The sequence below is a fragment of the Zosterops lateralis genome, assembly GCF_965231275.1.
Source record: "Zosterops lateralis genome assembly, chromosome: 11".
In the NCBI taxonomy this organism is placed as follows: Eukaryota; Metazoa; Chordata; class Aves; order Passeriformes; family Zosteropidae; genus Zosterops; species Zosterops lateralis.
In genome coordinates this window covers 1853975-1870794 of record NC_139771.1, presented here as the reverse complement: position 1 = coordinate 1870794, position 16820 = coordinate 1853975, and the positions used below count along the sequence as shown (strand labels likewise).

Sequence of the window (16820 nt, the reverse complement as noted above, 5' to 3'; positions counted from 1 at the left end):
TCTAGTCTGATGATTCTTATCCTGTTTCACAACTGAAGCCGTGCAGGCTGAGGGGGGGAATGGTTTGCTTTACACTTTATTAACATTGCTCTTATTATACATCGGATTATTATTTCATACACGAATTTTTACCCCAAATTTATCACACCTGTCTTACACAGCTGCAACTTACCGGCGTGAGATTGTCTGCAGCACTATCTCTATTCTTTAACAATCCATTCTCCCACACCTGGCCTTTGATTTAGCCTGCTCAAACAGACCTAGTTCTTAAATTTAACACGCTTTAGCAAAAAATTTACTGTGTTAATTTAAAATATTAATACAATGAATAATTTATTATGGCAAGTAATTCCACAGCAGGGTACAGAATGAGAAAAAAAAAAGTTTCAGAAGATCTTAGTAAGGTACAACATGATCTACTCATATGATTGAACAAAAGCTTTCATGGCCAAACCTCAGGCTTTGTCCCACCCAAAAGCAAACATCTTTCATGTCATTTCGGTATAACAGGGTGCTACTGGTTCAGTGATGGTCTGGAAGGTTAGGAAGGGGCTTGTATTCACTGCTTGTTGCTTTTTTCTTCTCTCTCAAAAATCTCGTAGTTTAAAAGCAGAAAAGTGTCTGTAAACTACCTCTAACCTGCAAAGTGCAGCTGTCAGTGAGGCATAATCCCCCTGCACTTACCTGTCCTTCACAGGCTCACAACAATTGTTGAAGCAGACTTTATTTAAAGGAAAATAAGTAGCAACTAAGTAAATGCACAGGAAGGAGTAATTTAACCAACCCATTGGATGAAAGTCAGGGTAGGGCAAGAGGAGTCATTGCAATGTTCAAATCTGTCAGAAATGTGATGACTTAGTAATCCACAACTCTAGCATCACTGCCGGCCTCCTACACTCACTTAGGAGTATTTCTACATTTCTCATGTAACCTCCCTGTGTGACAAATCCACTGCACTCAATTAGAGTCAAGCATAAGAGCTGCTCTGACTGTGTCTCACCTCTCTAAACCCCTCCTGGAAACAAATTTCTCAGCGTACAAAGAATAAAACACCATTCTCCTAAATCTCTCAGAGGATGGTTCCCAAATATGGGCCAAGTAAACACATGTAATACATGATAATGCATTCCAATTAATTAGATAATTTTCCCAGTTGTAGATGCAGGGTATTAGCTGATTTAAGTGTTCAACGTTACATGTAAGTAAAAATGTCAGGGAAGGTGAGACAAGGCACTTGAATAAGCACTTGTAGAAAAGTAGTGGTATACCTTGCTTAAACAGACACAAACCCTAATCCTCTTCTGCCTCTAAAAAAAATACCAAAAAACCACAGCAGACAGCCAAACAAACTGGAGAAGAAAAAAAAAATCAGTCCACACCCCCTGTGGGAAGTATAACTTACCTTACCTGTGTCCCAGTGTCTCCAGAAGCATCAGGAGATGAAGAAGTGAAGAGAGCAGAGGGAGGGAATACAATCCTTTCTGGGCTACCAACTGCACCAGGGTCAATCTATTAGCTGAATTTGACAAATTACTTACATGACCACACCTTGTGCAATCAATAGCCACTGTGCTATTGGAGTGTCCCGAAGAGCCTCATTTGACACCGGCTGTCACTCTTCACATACATTTTCAGGTGACCAAACATCTGCCACCTTCTGCTCTGATGCACTGGAAGAATCTGCCCCCTGCTTTCCTACTTTCATTTCCTTGTGGTGAAAGCTGGCTGGCTCAAAAAGCATCACCTGCCTCTGGGGTTATCTGGGGTGGCTCCAGATAACTTGTGCTGAAGAGATGTGTGTCCGAGGTGGCTGAGAAGGGCTGGAGGGGAGCGCCAATGACCTTAGAGCGGGTTTAGGATGAGCAGAGCCAGAGACTCCACCCTCTGTGGCTGCTGGGGGCAGGTGGGGTGGAGAGGATGTTTCCCTTTGTTGTCACCGGCCCAGCTTGCCACGGACATTCCACCTGTGCAGGAGGGCAGTGTGCCTGAGCTTCCAAACCCCCATCGTGGTGTGTGCTTTGCTTTGTCAGAGCCCAGGGCCTCTCCCCACAGAGCAGGTTCTACATCCCCAGTGCCCCCCTGATGTCCCAGGGAGGCCAAACAAGCGGGGCTGGGTCTCCAACCTTCGAGAGGCTGTGCTGGAGCAGCCACGGGCAGCACTGAGGGGTCCCAGCTGCTCATGACCATTAGTGCCTGGGGCAGGCTGGGAGCTGCACAGCTCCTCTCTCCTCCCAGCGGGGTCAGCCTTTGGCCGCCTCAGCTTGGGGACAAGAGAGCACAGGCTGCAGTGTGACCTCGGTGGACAGAGGACGATGGAGCTGCAGCCGCTCAGCCCTGAGTGAGTCAGGGGAGGACACGTGAGGCCCGGCCCCGACGCCTTCCCACCCGGCACAAGGCAGGGCTGGCAGTGGGATCCCTGCCCAGGATCCTGAACCGCCGCAAAGCCTTCAAGGTGAGAGCTGAGAGGGCTTCAGGAGCTGCTTGGGCTCAAGCCCGAGGGTGTGTGGGGGCTGTGTGCTGGCTCTTGGTACACTGCTGAGTTGTTGGTTCCTGTTTGAGGGATCAAGGCACCAAACAGAAAAAGGGTTCTGGTGCTGTGGGGATTACAGGACTTCCCTATAAGCTTTTCTTGACTTGAGTCATTTTGACTCAACTTCCCCATCTTTTAAATTTATTTTTTTTCTCTAAAATCCTCATGGCAAGCCCAACACTTTATGCAAAGAGAAAGACCTGTTTGCCTTAGTTTTACTCAGACTACAAGCATGAACATTTCTAGCTTCTGATGAGTTAATGTTCTTCCTTCAGATCTTTGCAGCAACCGCGGAGAAGCACACGGCGTGAAAGGAGAAACACAAATCAGGTAATTTCAAATGTTGCACATCAGTGCTTAAGGCAGAGCTGAAAAACGGGCTGGCAGCAGTGCAGGCACCGTGTCTGGGCTTGCTGTGAAAGGCAGGGGAGGAAGGAAACTGCGGCAGGGAGTGGATAGGTTGTGCCTGCTCCCGTGGGGCTGCTCACAGCAAGCCTGGGGAGTTCTCCTGGGGTGACATGCACTTGCTGGGTCTCTCTACACCCTGTGTTCAAGGAGAGTGAGAAGTGTTTTGTTACTTCTGTGTCACATTTCAGCTACATTTGACAGCAGGAAGGGTAGCAGAATTATTACCACAGCCCAAGGAGGCTGGAGCAGGAACGGTTTCAAACCGAGCTGGTGTGGATCAGTTTTTGTTGTCTCACAGGAAAAAAACTCGGCTTTCACCACGGCCACGGCCCTCCAGGACATCTTCCCGTGGAATCAACTGCTAGGAGCAGCCTAAGACTTGCAGGTGTGCTTTAAGAAGTTGGTTTGGTTTGAGAGGGAATTGAGGGACTTTAAAATAAAATTTAGCAAGTTTAAGTGCCAGCATATAGCTTAAAATGAAAGGTAAAAGTAGTTTCAAGAGGAGAAGGTTTGGGATTGTCTGATTTTTGTCTTGAAGGTAAAACAACCTTATTTTTTTTTATTTGCCCCCTTTTTTTTTTTTTTTTTTTTTTTTTTTTTTTTTTTTTTTTTTTTTTTTTTATCCTGCTGAGAAATTTCTCTCAAATATATTTCATCAGCTAAGCAAAACCTCGTGTATGGAAGTTGTTAACCTCACTTCCTAAATCTGACTCTGCGTGCAAATTTTATTCTAACATGTTGAAAAGACCTCACTGCAATTAAATTCTGATTTACTGTGAGGAAAGCAAGGTGAAATCTGTTGTGCATATCATTCCTCAGTGAGCTCATGGCCAGGCTGAAATGCCTGTGTATCATCATCCTTCTCTCATTATGAGGTATAAACAACTAAGTCACTTTAAAAACATACAATAATTAAACATTATACTTTGTTTAGTTCTGATTTTCTTTCCAGAAGAGCCACGGATGAATTAATTGTGCATAGTCTAGGAGAAATTAGGTACCCAACTTCCTTGGTTAATGTAAATCTTTGTGACTGACTGGGCTGAGCTATGCTGGAGGCACAGAAAGGCAGATGGGAGCAGATGCTGGTTGCTTCTGGATTCTCTTGTGGCATCCAGGTCTTACCACAGCAGGATGAAAAAGTACACTAGCCAACTGTGTTTCTGTTGCTGGAGCAGCTGAGCAGTCTGCTCATTTGGGCCAGCAAATGAGCAGTTTTGGAGTAAATCAGTCTGATAGCAGATGAAGATGACGTTGACAGTGTCTGCCCTGCTTTCAGTGTTGAATCTGCTCTTCCTGTGTGCGTGGCAGGGCAGGGCAGGTAGTGACCACCTGCTCATGTTGTCTTTGGGATGATGCAAGGCTGGGATAGGGCAGCTGCTGTGACAGGTCAAGGGAACAGCAACCTGCCTTAAAATGCCACTGAATGTGGCCTTCACTAGGTATTAGGAGCCTCAAAGGCAAACCTCTTGAGTTTCATTCAACAGTAAAAGATCAGGATACTTTTCAATTATTTTTGTTATGGAATTTATAATTTGGAAAAAATGCATATATTTATAGTTCTTTGGTTCCTATAGCTCTGGTATTTTGACTGTGAGGTGCAGAGAGAGGCCTAAAGGATTAAGCTTAAACAAGCAATTGTTGCAAGGTCTAAGCTGAACAAATAGGAAGGCAAGAAAGAGACTGAAAAAGGCAGAAAACCATAGCTGGAGGTATATAAGTGCCTATGAATTCACATTCTTGATTGAGTGGCCAAGAATGAGGCTGTCCAGGGTGTGGTGTGCTGGCTTCCTACATTTCCACATCAGCTGGTGCTTACCCCAGAGGGGACAGATGCATTTCCTGCATTCCCTATCGGGTGCTCACAGCTCCCACAGGGCTGCTGCCACAGCTACAGCAGCAAAGGCTGGATGTAAGTCAGGGAAAGGAGAAGATCTGTAGATCTTTTGCATAGATTCATTACTGGAAGTAAATTCAAAATATATTGTTAAAATTTTGCTTTCTCGCAATACTCTTTGGAGACAGGTAAGCCAGGTTTTCTGAGCTGAGCTTTTGAAAGTAGTTATGTGATTTTTCCAGAAGTTTTTAAGCTCTGTTTGTGTCTAATTTCCTCTATCTGACAACTGACACTGGAGCCTTGGGAAGGCTGACCTGAAACAGAGACTGGACAGAGCTTGAGAATAAAGTAGGTATTTATTGAAAGGCCTTTAGGATACACCTTGGGCAGGGCAGGAGCCTGACCAGGGCTACACCCAAGGTGGAGTTAGAATGGTCACAAAATAAATCACCAGTCACAAGGTCTTACCTTTTTATAAGCTTTGGTCCATTTGCATATTGGGTTTTAAATGTCCAATTACAGCTTCAGGTGGTGAAGTCCCATCTCCCTTCAGTCCACTATTGTTTATGCTTTTGGGCCTGAAAGTTGTCCTTGGTCTTCAACAGGAAAAGGATTTGTTTTGTCTACCTGCTCTGTGAAGAGAGCTTACAGACACTTAATATGAGGCTCAGAGCTACACCCCTAGGCAGCACACAATCTGAAAAACATGAAAGCTAAAACTTAAGGCATCAATACCCTAAAACGTTGTCCACTTTGAGTGTTTGCTTATGTGTTACAGTATCCTTCTGAAGACATTAACTGACCTGTTTTGAGTTTTGTATTAGAATATTTTTGGACTGATGTGATGGTCTTCAGAGAACCGAAAGTGCCGTAGGAATAGAAACAGGTTTTCCACTGGAAAGTTTGAAGGATATACTTAGTTTTCAAACTGCTTGATTGGAAGTGTTTTGTTGAATGGATCCAAAAGTCACATTGTAAGAAAAAGTGTGGACATATAAACTATTTTCCTACTGCATCCTGTATAGTGGAAGCTGTGCTTCAGGCTCCCCAGAAATCTCCTGTTACATCGCTCAGTACAACTGTGAGTTAGTTGCTATATTACGTGAGGGGATCAGTGCAGAATACCTGGACCATGATAGGCAGAGGCAACAGTTCAGAACCACAGCCACCACAAAGTATGCACCATTAGAATATTCCAGCCTCAGCCCAAAACTTCTGTGGCAAGTTTATCAAAACAAAAGGAAATGCTGAATTTTAGGGATGTCAGAACATTTGTTTCTGTGATAAATACCAGTAATTAATCTGGGATCAACAGAAAATTAAAAACTTGTAATTCATAAAGCTAAAGTTAATGGAAATTTCCTTTTCACAACAACTTGGGAAGAACAGATGTTGAAGCATCAGTCTTCTGTGAGACAGGAATTCAAAGTCTTATTGGACTTTCCTATGAACTATTTCTGCTATTTTTCCTGGCTGATACATTTTAAGTATTAGGATGTCAAAGGTACAGGATAGTTGTTCTGTTTTGTGAATGGAACCCAGCCTATTAGGTTACTCACATCTGTGGTAAATATTTAATTAGGCACCTTGGTAGCTTTACAAAAGAACAATGTGAATGATCGAGTCTGACTTCTTTTAGTTTTACTCATGATAATGAGACTTTTGTTCTTTCCTAATAACCAGAGGCCAGTAGGGCTCACTGGGAGGAGTCAAGAATTGGGTCCCAGGAGGGTACATGAGTCATCATGTGAAACAGAGAAATTATTTCAAAACCAAAAGGTCCAGAGAGAGGTGCTGTGTTTGCAGAAAATCAAAGACAGAAAACCAGGAAGGTCAGTGACCTGATTCTAAATGTGTTTTTTCTCCCTTTTCAAACAGGCACAGCAATGGAGAGTTTGGATGTCCTGATCCCAGATCTTACTGAAGAACAGCAAGGTGAGGGAAGCACACAAAGATCAGAGCTTTGGTTCGTGCACACTGCACAGCAGTGTTTGCCAGGGTGGGCATGAGTCAATGAAATCTGCTTCCTCTGAAAACACACCTTATCCATCTCCTTGCTTGTAAAAGAGAGACCAACAGTCAATTCCCAGCTCTTCCACAGGCTCTTGTTAGGCTTTGTGCACGTGCAAGTGGGAATTTAGGTACATGAAGGAGACTTTGCTGTGCATTAAATGCCTGATGAGCAATCTCAGTACCTTGGTATGCAGTCCTTGGGGTCTTTGTGCCTGTCTGGGAATGTTTAAATAGCTAGGAATACTTTGGGCAGACTTGCCACGCTTCTCTACCTGAGACAAGAGCATCACAGAGACATCAGTCATTTGTATGGACTATTGACATTTGTCTACTGTTTTGTGGCAGACTGAGATGCTTTATACAATACAGCACCACTCTCTTTCCTGTTTGCTGATATTGGGCAGTATGTTAGAGCTGGTGTCTCTCTCCACACCTGCACCACAGGAACACTGCCATGCAATCCTGATCCTGCACAGTGACACGTTTGTTTTCCTTACAGACATTCTTCAGAGAGGTTTTGCTGCTGATGCCAAGTACTTGGAGAATCATGAGAAAATGAACCAGTCCTTCTGGGAATCACTTGTAAAATGCTTGGCCACTACTGAGCCATCTATCCTGAATACTGAAGAAAAGAATAACGTAAGTTACCAAGGAAACACTTATGCTCGTTATCCTACTTTTTTTACTATATTTTGGGGAGAACATATAGTCCCATTATCTGATATGCTGAAATATATTAAAAGGTGTAACAGGGCACTTAGATAAATGAGATTCAGGCCACTGCTTTTTACTTCACTGCTCTCCATGTGCAAAACCAACTGGCTCTGTATAAATTCCTCTGGATCAATTCACCTCCCTGTGTTCTAGGCAGGACCATTGTTAGTGACATTTTGCTGTAAGATACTGCAGCAATTGCATGGCCGTTTTCAGACCCTGTAGTTGTATTTCCCCAGCTCTCTGAATAGTTAACTATCATCCACCATGCTGGTTTTCCCAGTCGATGGCTCTGCTCTGAGTTGCTGAATGGAGTTTACATTTTCTTCCTGTATTTGACATTTCTCTTTGTCCCCAGTTTCCCCTTTGTATGGTAGGAGCAGTGTAGTATACACTCATTTGCCCATCAGGGTGTACTTCTACGGGCTATGTTTTATTGCAAAGACCTTTTGCTATTTATTTACTTTCTTTTCAGCTCCTTAACAGCTGTGATGTCCTCCCGGGAGGCTGTGTTGCCTGCCTGAAAGCCATAGAGGAGAAAGGAGTCAGGGCAATGGCTCTTCTTTACCTTTTGCTGAAGACTTCCAACCCATCTGGGTACAGGCAGCTCCCCAGCTCCAAGGGAAAGGGTGAGTCCTGCCTGTGTTTCAGCTGTTTTGTTAAAAATACTGCAGGACCAGTGGGACTTGACAGCAGCTTGAACACTCTGTTATGTGCCTGCAAGTGATTATTAGTGAACAACTGAACTTTCTGGAAGTACTGCTCAGGAAAGGCAGTTAGGTGTGGTGGTAATGGGAGCCAAAGTCAGTGTTTTACTGCAGTTAGACTTGGCTTCTTCTAGGGAAGAAAACACCCATATTTAAGGAGAGAGCATGTCCTGAGATGATGCTGCCAAAGAAATTTCTCTGACTTGAGGAAATTTTCCCTGACATTTTTGCACAGACTGTTACCCAGCCAGCCAGGACCCCTCTGTGCACTCATAGTGGTAAGAAATCAGACCTTAGCCAGTGAAAATATTTTTACAAATAATTCCTTAGCAGGACATGTAAAACTAAAAGAAATGGACAGGAGATGGCACACAGTGTGCTGAACCTGACAACAAGATAAAAGAGACTTATTTGCCTGGTTGTGCAGTAAAAAAGTAAGGGCAGTTTCACGGGGTCCATAGTCATTAATTGTCTTTAATAGATGACAGAGGAGCACTCATTTAAGATGACCTTAAATTTAGCTGGAGACCGTCAAAGACATCCTGTTCCTGCTTCTGCCTTGATTAAACATGTTCCTGAAGGGGAGACACCTCCCAGGCTGGAGCACAGCCCAGCTTTGGTCATCTCTCAGAGCAGGAATGTTGGTAACAAGACCCTTGGGCTGCGAGCAGCCTCCAGGAGCTGGAGGAGAAGGAATCCCATCTACCTGCCTGTGCAGCTCCTGATGAAGAGATGCTCAGAGCTCCAGCCCTGAGCACAGAGCTGAGTTTGAAGCTATTCAGAGTCACCTCTGGCTACACAGGCCAGGAGCAGCTGGGATGCTGGTGTGGGCTGGCTGTGCTCCTGTGCCACAGGAGGGAGCTGGAGCCCGGCACAGAGAACCCTGGCAGAGGTAGCCCAGGGCAGGGTGAGCCACTCCTCTCCTGCTGCAGCATCGTTCAACTGCAGCTCCTGCCGCTCCAGGGGGTGGGAATTTGCACAGGGGTAACATTATGAATAATTAAACGCCTAAATATCAAATTTTAGATGTCTATCACAACCATTTAAGAAGGCCTAAACTGTAGTGTGTATGATGCTTTCATTTGATGCTTTGTATTACCCTTTGTGTGCAAAAAACACAGCTGAAATTAGACAAAGGATCTGATTTCCTGTCAGGCTTTAATAAAGCATTGTGCAATATGTAATTGTAAAATAGAAAACGTAGTCACTGATAATGTTTTTTTCTCTCCTTATAAAAAAAAAGATGAAAAATTGAAACTCCTGAAGATATTGGAAAAGAATTTTGTATATCCAGAAGAGGACAAAAAGTCTGAAAACTCATCCCATGAGTCCATGGATGAAGATGCACAAGGTAAGGAGGATTTATTTCATTTTCCCTGATACATAACTTAGTCTGACTGCATGTTTGTAAGAATCAACATAGGAGGTGTGGCAATTCTGTAGAGCTCTGATTAAAGTAAGAAATTGTGCAAAAGAGGGAACGTAGAAAATCATTAGTAGCTGATTCACGATCAGCAAAATAGTGGCTGCCACTCACTCTTGTGGAAGTTGGTTTGAGAAACATAGAAATCTGCTTTAAGATTCCAACTAAAAGACCCTAACTTCTTTCTACAGCCCTTGATACAAGTTAATCCAACTTCAGGTTTTGCTGAGTTTCACCTATTCAATCAGCTTTGAGGGGGAGCTGTGAGGCAAAAGCAGCCAATAGTGATCTTTGCATTTCAAAGCCTTGATTTTTACCTTCATATGGTTATATTATGAGCAAATAACTACAGTGCTGTTGTTTCTGGTGCTGCTAGCACATTTATCTTTACTCTGACGAGCAAACACTTTCTTTTATCTAGGCAGTGATGAGGAAGATTTAGGAAGACAGAAGACTGAAGGCCAGTTGCTTGGAGGTAGGACAAAGTGACAACAGTATTGGCTTTTACTAGAGGCAACCAATATAAACCAAAAAAGGATTATTTTTCGCATTCTTTGGTTTGGCTGTTGAACAAAGGTATATTAACATGTGTAGATGTAAAACAAAGGCAAGTCAGAATTTGGCTGTAGAAGAGACATTTCCACAAGATGAAGCTCAGCCAATGGCTGACAACTCAGCCATGCCCTGTGCTCAGAGTTGAACCAGGAAAGCAGCAAAATCTGCTGTTGTGGGAGGAGTCCTGCTGCTTGGGTCTGCACAGCTGCCACTGAAATGCAGCAAGAGGATTCTGAAAACATCTGTCACAGCCACTACTTACAGGGGCTGCAGTCAGCCCCCAGCACTGACTGGACATCATCACCAAGGACCACCTTGTTCCCAAGGCTTTTCCTTTCCTACCAGAGGACAAATGGAAAATAAGAACAATGCAGATGAAGAAAATGTGTTGTGTCGATACCCAAAAATATCTATAGAACTGTGGATGTAAAAATGTAAAGCATTAATATTTTAATTAATGTCCTAAACTGAGCTCAGCCCAAATGCAAGGGCAGCTCATTTAAATTGACATTACGAGATCTAATCTGTCTCATAGGGGTCTGATTCTACCTGACTCCAGATACTTGGAGAGATGGAATATGGGGGGGATAAGAATTCACTCATTTCCACTTTTTGACTGCATAACTCCCAGCAGAGCCACTCCCTTTAAGGAGTTAGAGTTGGTTTCTTCCTTGTCTCTATTATACACCCACACTGATTTCAGGAAGCTGATGGGCTGACACTGGCACCGACACACTCACTGCAGGTATTAACCTACCTCATCTCTGTGTCATGTTTTAGGAATACCAGCAGAGATGGTTCCCTACCGAGATTCAGGTAGGTGCTCCCAGGTCACCTCATCCTGCTGGAATGACTAGAACTGCAGTGTCTTCTTTCTGACCTGCTGAGATATTAAAAAATAACTCCAAGACTGTAAATCCCTTGGTTTCCAGTTAGCCTGGCCTTGGATGTGGGCATGGTGCGGATATCCTGTTGCAAGGCTGTGGTAGTGACTGGCTGATAGTGGGTGATTTGTACAAGGTGTTCTGACAGATTAACCCATTTTTGTAGGCCTGCCAGGTTCTCACAAGATCAGCTCATAGCCATCATTCTTTAGGGGAAAACCCAGCAGTTCTGTTGGGCAACTGTTCAGTCTTAGCCAAAAAGCTAGAAGCAGTTTTTAGCATTCCAGCATTCCCTGAAGCCCTCTATCTCCTGTCCAACAGGGGAACAAGGCTGGCAGGGACCTGGAACCTGGTTTCTGCAAGAAGTGATTCTTGGCTCCAAATGCACTCCTGCCTTAGCTCACAGCATTCCCAGCAGGAGGTGCCAGGTGAAAGCCAGAAGTCAGGCAGCAGAGCAACAGTGCCAGCCAAGAGGCTTGCACAGACAGGCAGTCTGAAGGCAGGCTTCCTCCCACTAGACACTGCTGCACAGCCCCAGAATGTTTGTAAAAAGCCCATAGCAGGAAATTGCCAATGGCTTAATTGCATTACTGAGCTCATCCCTCCTGTGCCCAGGCCAAGGCCACAGGATGAGTTAGGAGAGGCAAATAGCCCAATGGAGCAGCCTCTGGAGAGGACATCTGCTCCACTTGTTCTGTGCAGTGGAGAAATTATAAATTGCAGCATAATCCCTTGGGGAGGTTTTTGAGTTACCTATCCCCAAGGAGCCACATGGAATGCCAGGGCAGAGGAATCCATTGCAGTGTCATATTCTCCCCACACTACCAGCTGCAGAAAGGGTCATGGTACTTTTCCACTGTGTGGTCGGCCTCTACCACTCACCCTTGTTTTGTTGCAGATAGGTGATTACTCACTGTGCTTCTTGGTGCTGAGTGTGGTGGGAAGCTCTATATTTGTATTTTTTCCATCAGAAATAACAAAACTATATTGCTTTTCAGAGATTGGCAGAAGAGAAGATTCAGATGCAGATGGTGAGTACAAACATGCAAATAGAAGTTTATTTTGTGGATGCTCTTTCAGGACTGAGTTTTGCTTAAGGGTGAGGGCAATACAAGCTCCTTGATGTCTAGAGATTGTCTAATCAAAAAGTAGAAGGCTGAAAACAGGTAATAACCTGGAATGCTTTAATGGAAGAAATACTGTGCAAGTCATTCCATGATGCCAAGTTACAGTGGGACTGTTGCATTTAGGGAGTACAGTAACACAGGACAGACACTTGCCAAGTGTGAATTGATGTTCTGCTAAATTCTTTATCTGTAGATCGTTCATACAACTGCAGAGTTGTATCTGTGAGTCAGAATAATGCAATGCTATGTTATTAATAAGAAGATAACTGAGTTTGCCCCAAAGCAGAATGTGATCAATCCAGACTACTTAAAGAGGCAAAAATGTGATACCTGCATCAGGTGACCCGGAACAGAATTTCTTGGCAAAGGTTTAGTTGCTCTGTGGTTCAAAAGCAAAACAGCAAAAGTCTACAGCTCACATAAAGGACCCTTCCAGGACTCGCCTGTTGAATCTTCAGAGAAAAATTCACTGCCTGGCAGGGGTTGCCCAGTGTAGTGGAAATCAGCATCTGAAACTTGTGCTGAATCAACTCCCAAAAGCTTGGGTGCAGCAGGTGCCTCAGGGGCTGCTCAAACCAACAAAGAGAAAAGGAAGAACTGCTGCTTTGAACCTGTTGTTGGAGAGATGGTAAAATACTCAGCTCTTTCTGGCAATACACTTGAAGAAAAAAGAGAATCTAGCAACTCTGCTCCTGACAAAGAGCAAACTGCTCTGTGTTTAAACCTCTAAAATACCTCATTTGTTCTTATGTTGTTTTTTCTTTATGCCAGTGTAGCTGCAGGAGACTCATTTCAGCAGCAGGTCTTATTTTGGGAGGTGCAGAAGTACTTGACATCAGGTGTAAGTAGAGGGATGGTTCTCACACCTTCAGTAATGAAGGGGATCTTTTTACTGTAGTTGTGGTTGTGCAAAGCACCCAGGAATCAAACTGAAGCTCTCTTGTACTATGGCTTTACTCCCCCTCTGTCATTCTGCGACTATGGCTTGTCCCAGAAGAGGCAGAAAAGACCCAGAGTACTTTAAAACAATTCAGTGTTGTTAATGCAGCCATCTGATGATACTTTATAAAGTTCATTTTTAAAACCATGCTCTTTGGAGTGATTTTGAAACTGCTAATTTGATCTTTCTAAAAGGCTCGCAGACTAACAAACGGTTTTACATATATTCTGCTCTGACAATCTATTTCAGATACAAAAAGGGAAAATAACTTTAAACTCTTAATTTTAAAGTTCCATGGCAATAAAAGACTTCTCTTTTTTATAGCATATGAGAAGGAGAACACTCACCCCCCTCAATGGACAGTACGGTGGATGGGCATACGGAAGGATGGTAATTGATTTACTAAATCAAACTGATGTCAAGCCTGTTGAACCTTAGTCGAAAAATAAGATCTCTGATTCAAAAAACCTTTATTTTTCCAACACGAGTGCTTTGTTGAAGTGCATCAAGGCTTCATGATGAAAATCATTGAGGCTTCTCACAACGTTGAGCCTAGTGAAATCTCAGGAAAATTGATTTCATTCCATGAGTGATACTCCGTACCTGAAGGTGAATTTAGGAGGACCATGGCTGCAGTTGTGACCTAATCTTCCCTCTCAATTTCAGATGAATTCTTCCATTTTGTCATTCTTTGCTTTGCAATTGGAGCTTTGCTAGTTTGCTACTACTACCACAAAGGTACGGCAAGATTTAATAGAAGGATATATTGTTGCACTGTGGGAAAAATGAACAAAGTTAACATTTATTTTGTTGCCTTAGATTGGACTATTTCTCTTGGGATTGGTTTAATCACCTTCGCTTCCCTGGAAACCACTGGGATATACTTTGGTCTCGGTAAGTGTCCCTGCAGCAGCAGCAGCTGTGTTCCTGCACTAAGGACAGGATCACACAGTGGCCACAGACCCATAAACCCGCCGGGTGGAGATTCCCTAACCCGCCATGTAACTCCCCCTAACATCTTCCAGCTCCAGGGGGGCTGCAGACAAGCAGCCTTAATGCTACTGAATGGAGAGGTTGACTCATTTTTCCTTCTCAGTGATCACAAGACCCTGAGTCACCTCTTCCTGCAGGAATGGCCGAATGCTGCGTTGCCATGACAACATGTAATTTTAGCAGCAAGGCCTGTCTTTCCAGATCCACTGGATAAGATGCTGTGCATCCCAGCTACCATGCATTCCCCTGGGACTGAGGACAAGCTCAGGGCAGAACTTGGATGGCAGCAACTGTTGAAAATATTAAAACCCAGGCATTTTGGCAATCCCTAGGGATGGCACAGGAGAGCTGCCACCAGCAGCAAGTTATGGCTCCCCAAGCAAGAACTTGTCTCCTCTTATATTAACATGGTGAGAGATTGTGGATGGTTCTCTCATGACTCAGCCTGCCTGGTCTTTGTAATTAATGATATTGCAGACGTGCTTGTTTAAACAAGTGTCAATATTGGGTTTTGCCATTTTTCTATTTTTTATGTTTTATGTTGCTTATCTTATCCATTTGTTTTCACACCCAGTGTACCGAATTCGGAGTGTCCTTGACAGCTTTGTTCCTCTGATTGACAGATTCAGGCCAAGAGGTAACAGGTTTCTTTACTGACAGCATCTGTCTTCCCTGGACCTTGGTTTGGTCAAGAATTAAGACCAACTAGTTTAAATGACAATTTCCAATCTTACTGCCTTTAAAAAAAAGAAGGAATGTTTTACTAAAGTTCATTACAGCTGCTTAGGGTTGAAAATGAATGTCTTGACTCTTTCTCTGTGGCAGAACATTTTCACATTTTTAATACTCCGTCCTGTATGGGGTAGTATTTCCTGGCAGTGTCTGCATAAGAATTCTATAGCTTAAATAAAAACTTGGAGAGTGGAGGGAGGTTCCACGTGTTGTTGGGTCTTCAGACAGATTCCTGGTTCATGTTTATCCATGTTTATGGACACAAAACACGAATACTGAAAAGCTGCATGGATACAGAACAATCTGAACACAGCAGTCCTGATAGCTGTCATTTTCTTCATCCCACAGGCATGAGGAAATCTGCCTAGGAGGAATATTTCAGGAGAGTTCCCCAAACCTGGCTGTCCAAATTTCCAGTACTAAAGGAACTGCTTTATGGGGTGAACCTAGCAACCAAATGGCGAATGTGAAATACTGAAATGTGAAACCTCTGAAAAACATCACTCCTTTCCCTCCAAAATAAACCTGAAACTGGGCTATGGGCCCCACTCTAGATTCTGAAGTGGAAGCAGAGCTTGGAAGACAATGGAGCTGTAGCTTTGTGTTCAATTCCATTTAAATAAACACATTCACCTTCTCTCCCCTAGGCAGCCATGTGGTGGTACATCTCTCATTCGTAACAAATCACGCCAGTCTACCTGTGGTGTACCAAAATCAACAGACCAATGTCTTGTGCTGGTTCTGGCTGAGGCTCTGTAGGAATCTCTGTTTCTGTAGGAATTCTGGCCTCCCCCTCGTCCCCCCAGTGCTGCCCAGAGCAGGCAGAGTCGGGCTCTGCTTCCCTGGCTGATGAATTGATTGTGGCAGAACTCGGAGCAGTGGGCGAGCAGTGCCTTCACCCAAGGAGAGCTGGGGAGATGTTACAGGCACTGACAGAGTGCTGCAATAATGAGATTATTAACAACAGCAGATTTCGTCTTTTCTCAGGGGACAAACAAAGTGCTCGATTTGACTCATCTCCCAACCTTTTTCTTTCTTTGAGTAAAATAAACACAGAACTTTGACATTCATGTAGTTTTATAGGATGTGTTATACATTGCAAGGTTGTAGGGTTACTGCAATCGTGGGAAGACTGCAACACAATGGGGTACCTTTAAATTTTCAGTAAAAATGTAAGGTCTTCATATGCACAGAATGATGAAGGCAAGCAGTTGAACTTATAAGGAAATGTAAATCTGAAATTTGTAAACCCAAATGGCTCAGAGTTTTACAGGAACAATTTCAAGCCTTGCTCAGAAAATTAGAAAGGTTACTCTCTGTAGTATCTAATTTGAAGCACCAGTGTCACTCTTGTCTGCAGTTCCAGCTGCACTGCCAGAAACACCAACAGTTGTACTCAGGCCTGCACCAACACGGCACAGCTGCCACCCAGTGCCTCAAGGGCTAAATTGTGCAAGGATGAATACAAGTTATTTCATAATATTTATATGCTCATTTACATGTCCTTGTAGAAATTTTCCACCATCCCAAACTACTATCTATTTTATATTAGTCTGCAAATAGTCTTGTTCAGACCACTGTAGCCATGGTAGTAGCAAATGGGTTTTGGGTGAACTGAAAACTAGAGTCACCCTGCTCTGATGAAAAGGGCTTTTTTAGTGTCCTCTGCTGTCTAATGTCTTTCTGAAAGGCAATTTGAGGAACAGTCAGGATGAGAAACATGTTTCAATACTTAATGTTTTAAATTTGGTACTTTGCAGTCAACATAAATTTTTAATTTTAATAGAAACTGCTTAAGGGCAAAATAAGCAAAACATTTAAAAAGTTACCAAGTGCATCCCACCATGTGAGATGAACAGCTCAGCCACTTAGAGCAGGTCCCATGAGAAAAGTCAGTTCTCAAAAAAAAAGCAATTGAGCAGTGTATTTCCTGCTCTTCTTATGGATCCTTTAGTCC

General features: G+C 43.5%; 1 protein-coding gene across 6 annotated transcripts; it reads left to right on the top strand.

Annotated features, from left to right (window-relative positions):
* Positions 1-2279: 2279 nt before the first annotated feature.
* LOC310913679 (uncharacterized protein) lies at positions 2280-15896 on the top strand. Of its 6 annotated transcripts, XM_083869295.1 has the most exons (15): positions 2280-2452; positions 2806-2860; positions 3237-3323; positions 6654-6710; positions 7288-7427; positions 7978-8131; positions 9453-9560; positions 10054-10107; positions 10968-11003; positions 12070-12102; positions 13463-13528; positions 13805-13876; positions 13958-14032; positions 14706-14768; positions 15212-15896. In XM_083869295.1, exons 4-15 carry the CDS (start codon positions 6662-6664, stop codon positions 15229-15231), a joined length of 870 nt encoding a protein of 289 aa, XP_083725421.1. In that variant the 5' UTR covers positions 2280-2452; positions 2806-2860; positions 3237-3323; positions 6654-6661; the 3' UTR covers positions 15232-15896. The 6 variants fall into 6 exon arrangements, 4 of the variants coding, with proteins under 4 accessions (XP_083725421.1, XP_083725420.1, XP_083725423.1 ...); XR_014590869.1 differs by lacking the exons at positions 3237-3323; positions 13805-13876 and adding an exon at positions 12975-13039; XR_014590870.1 differs by lacking the exons at positions 3237-3323; positions 15212-15896 and adding an exon at positions 12975-13039 and having other exon boundaries at positions 14706-14744.
* Positions 15897-16820: the final 924 nt, after the last annotated feature.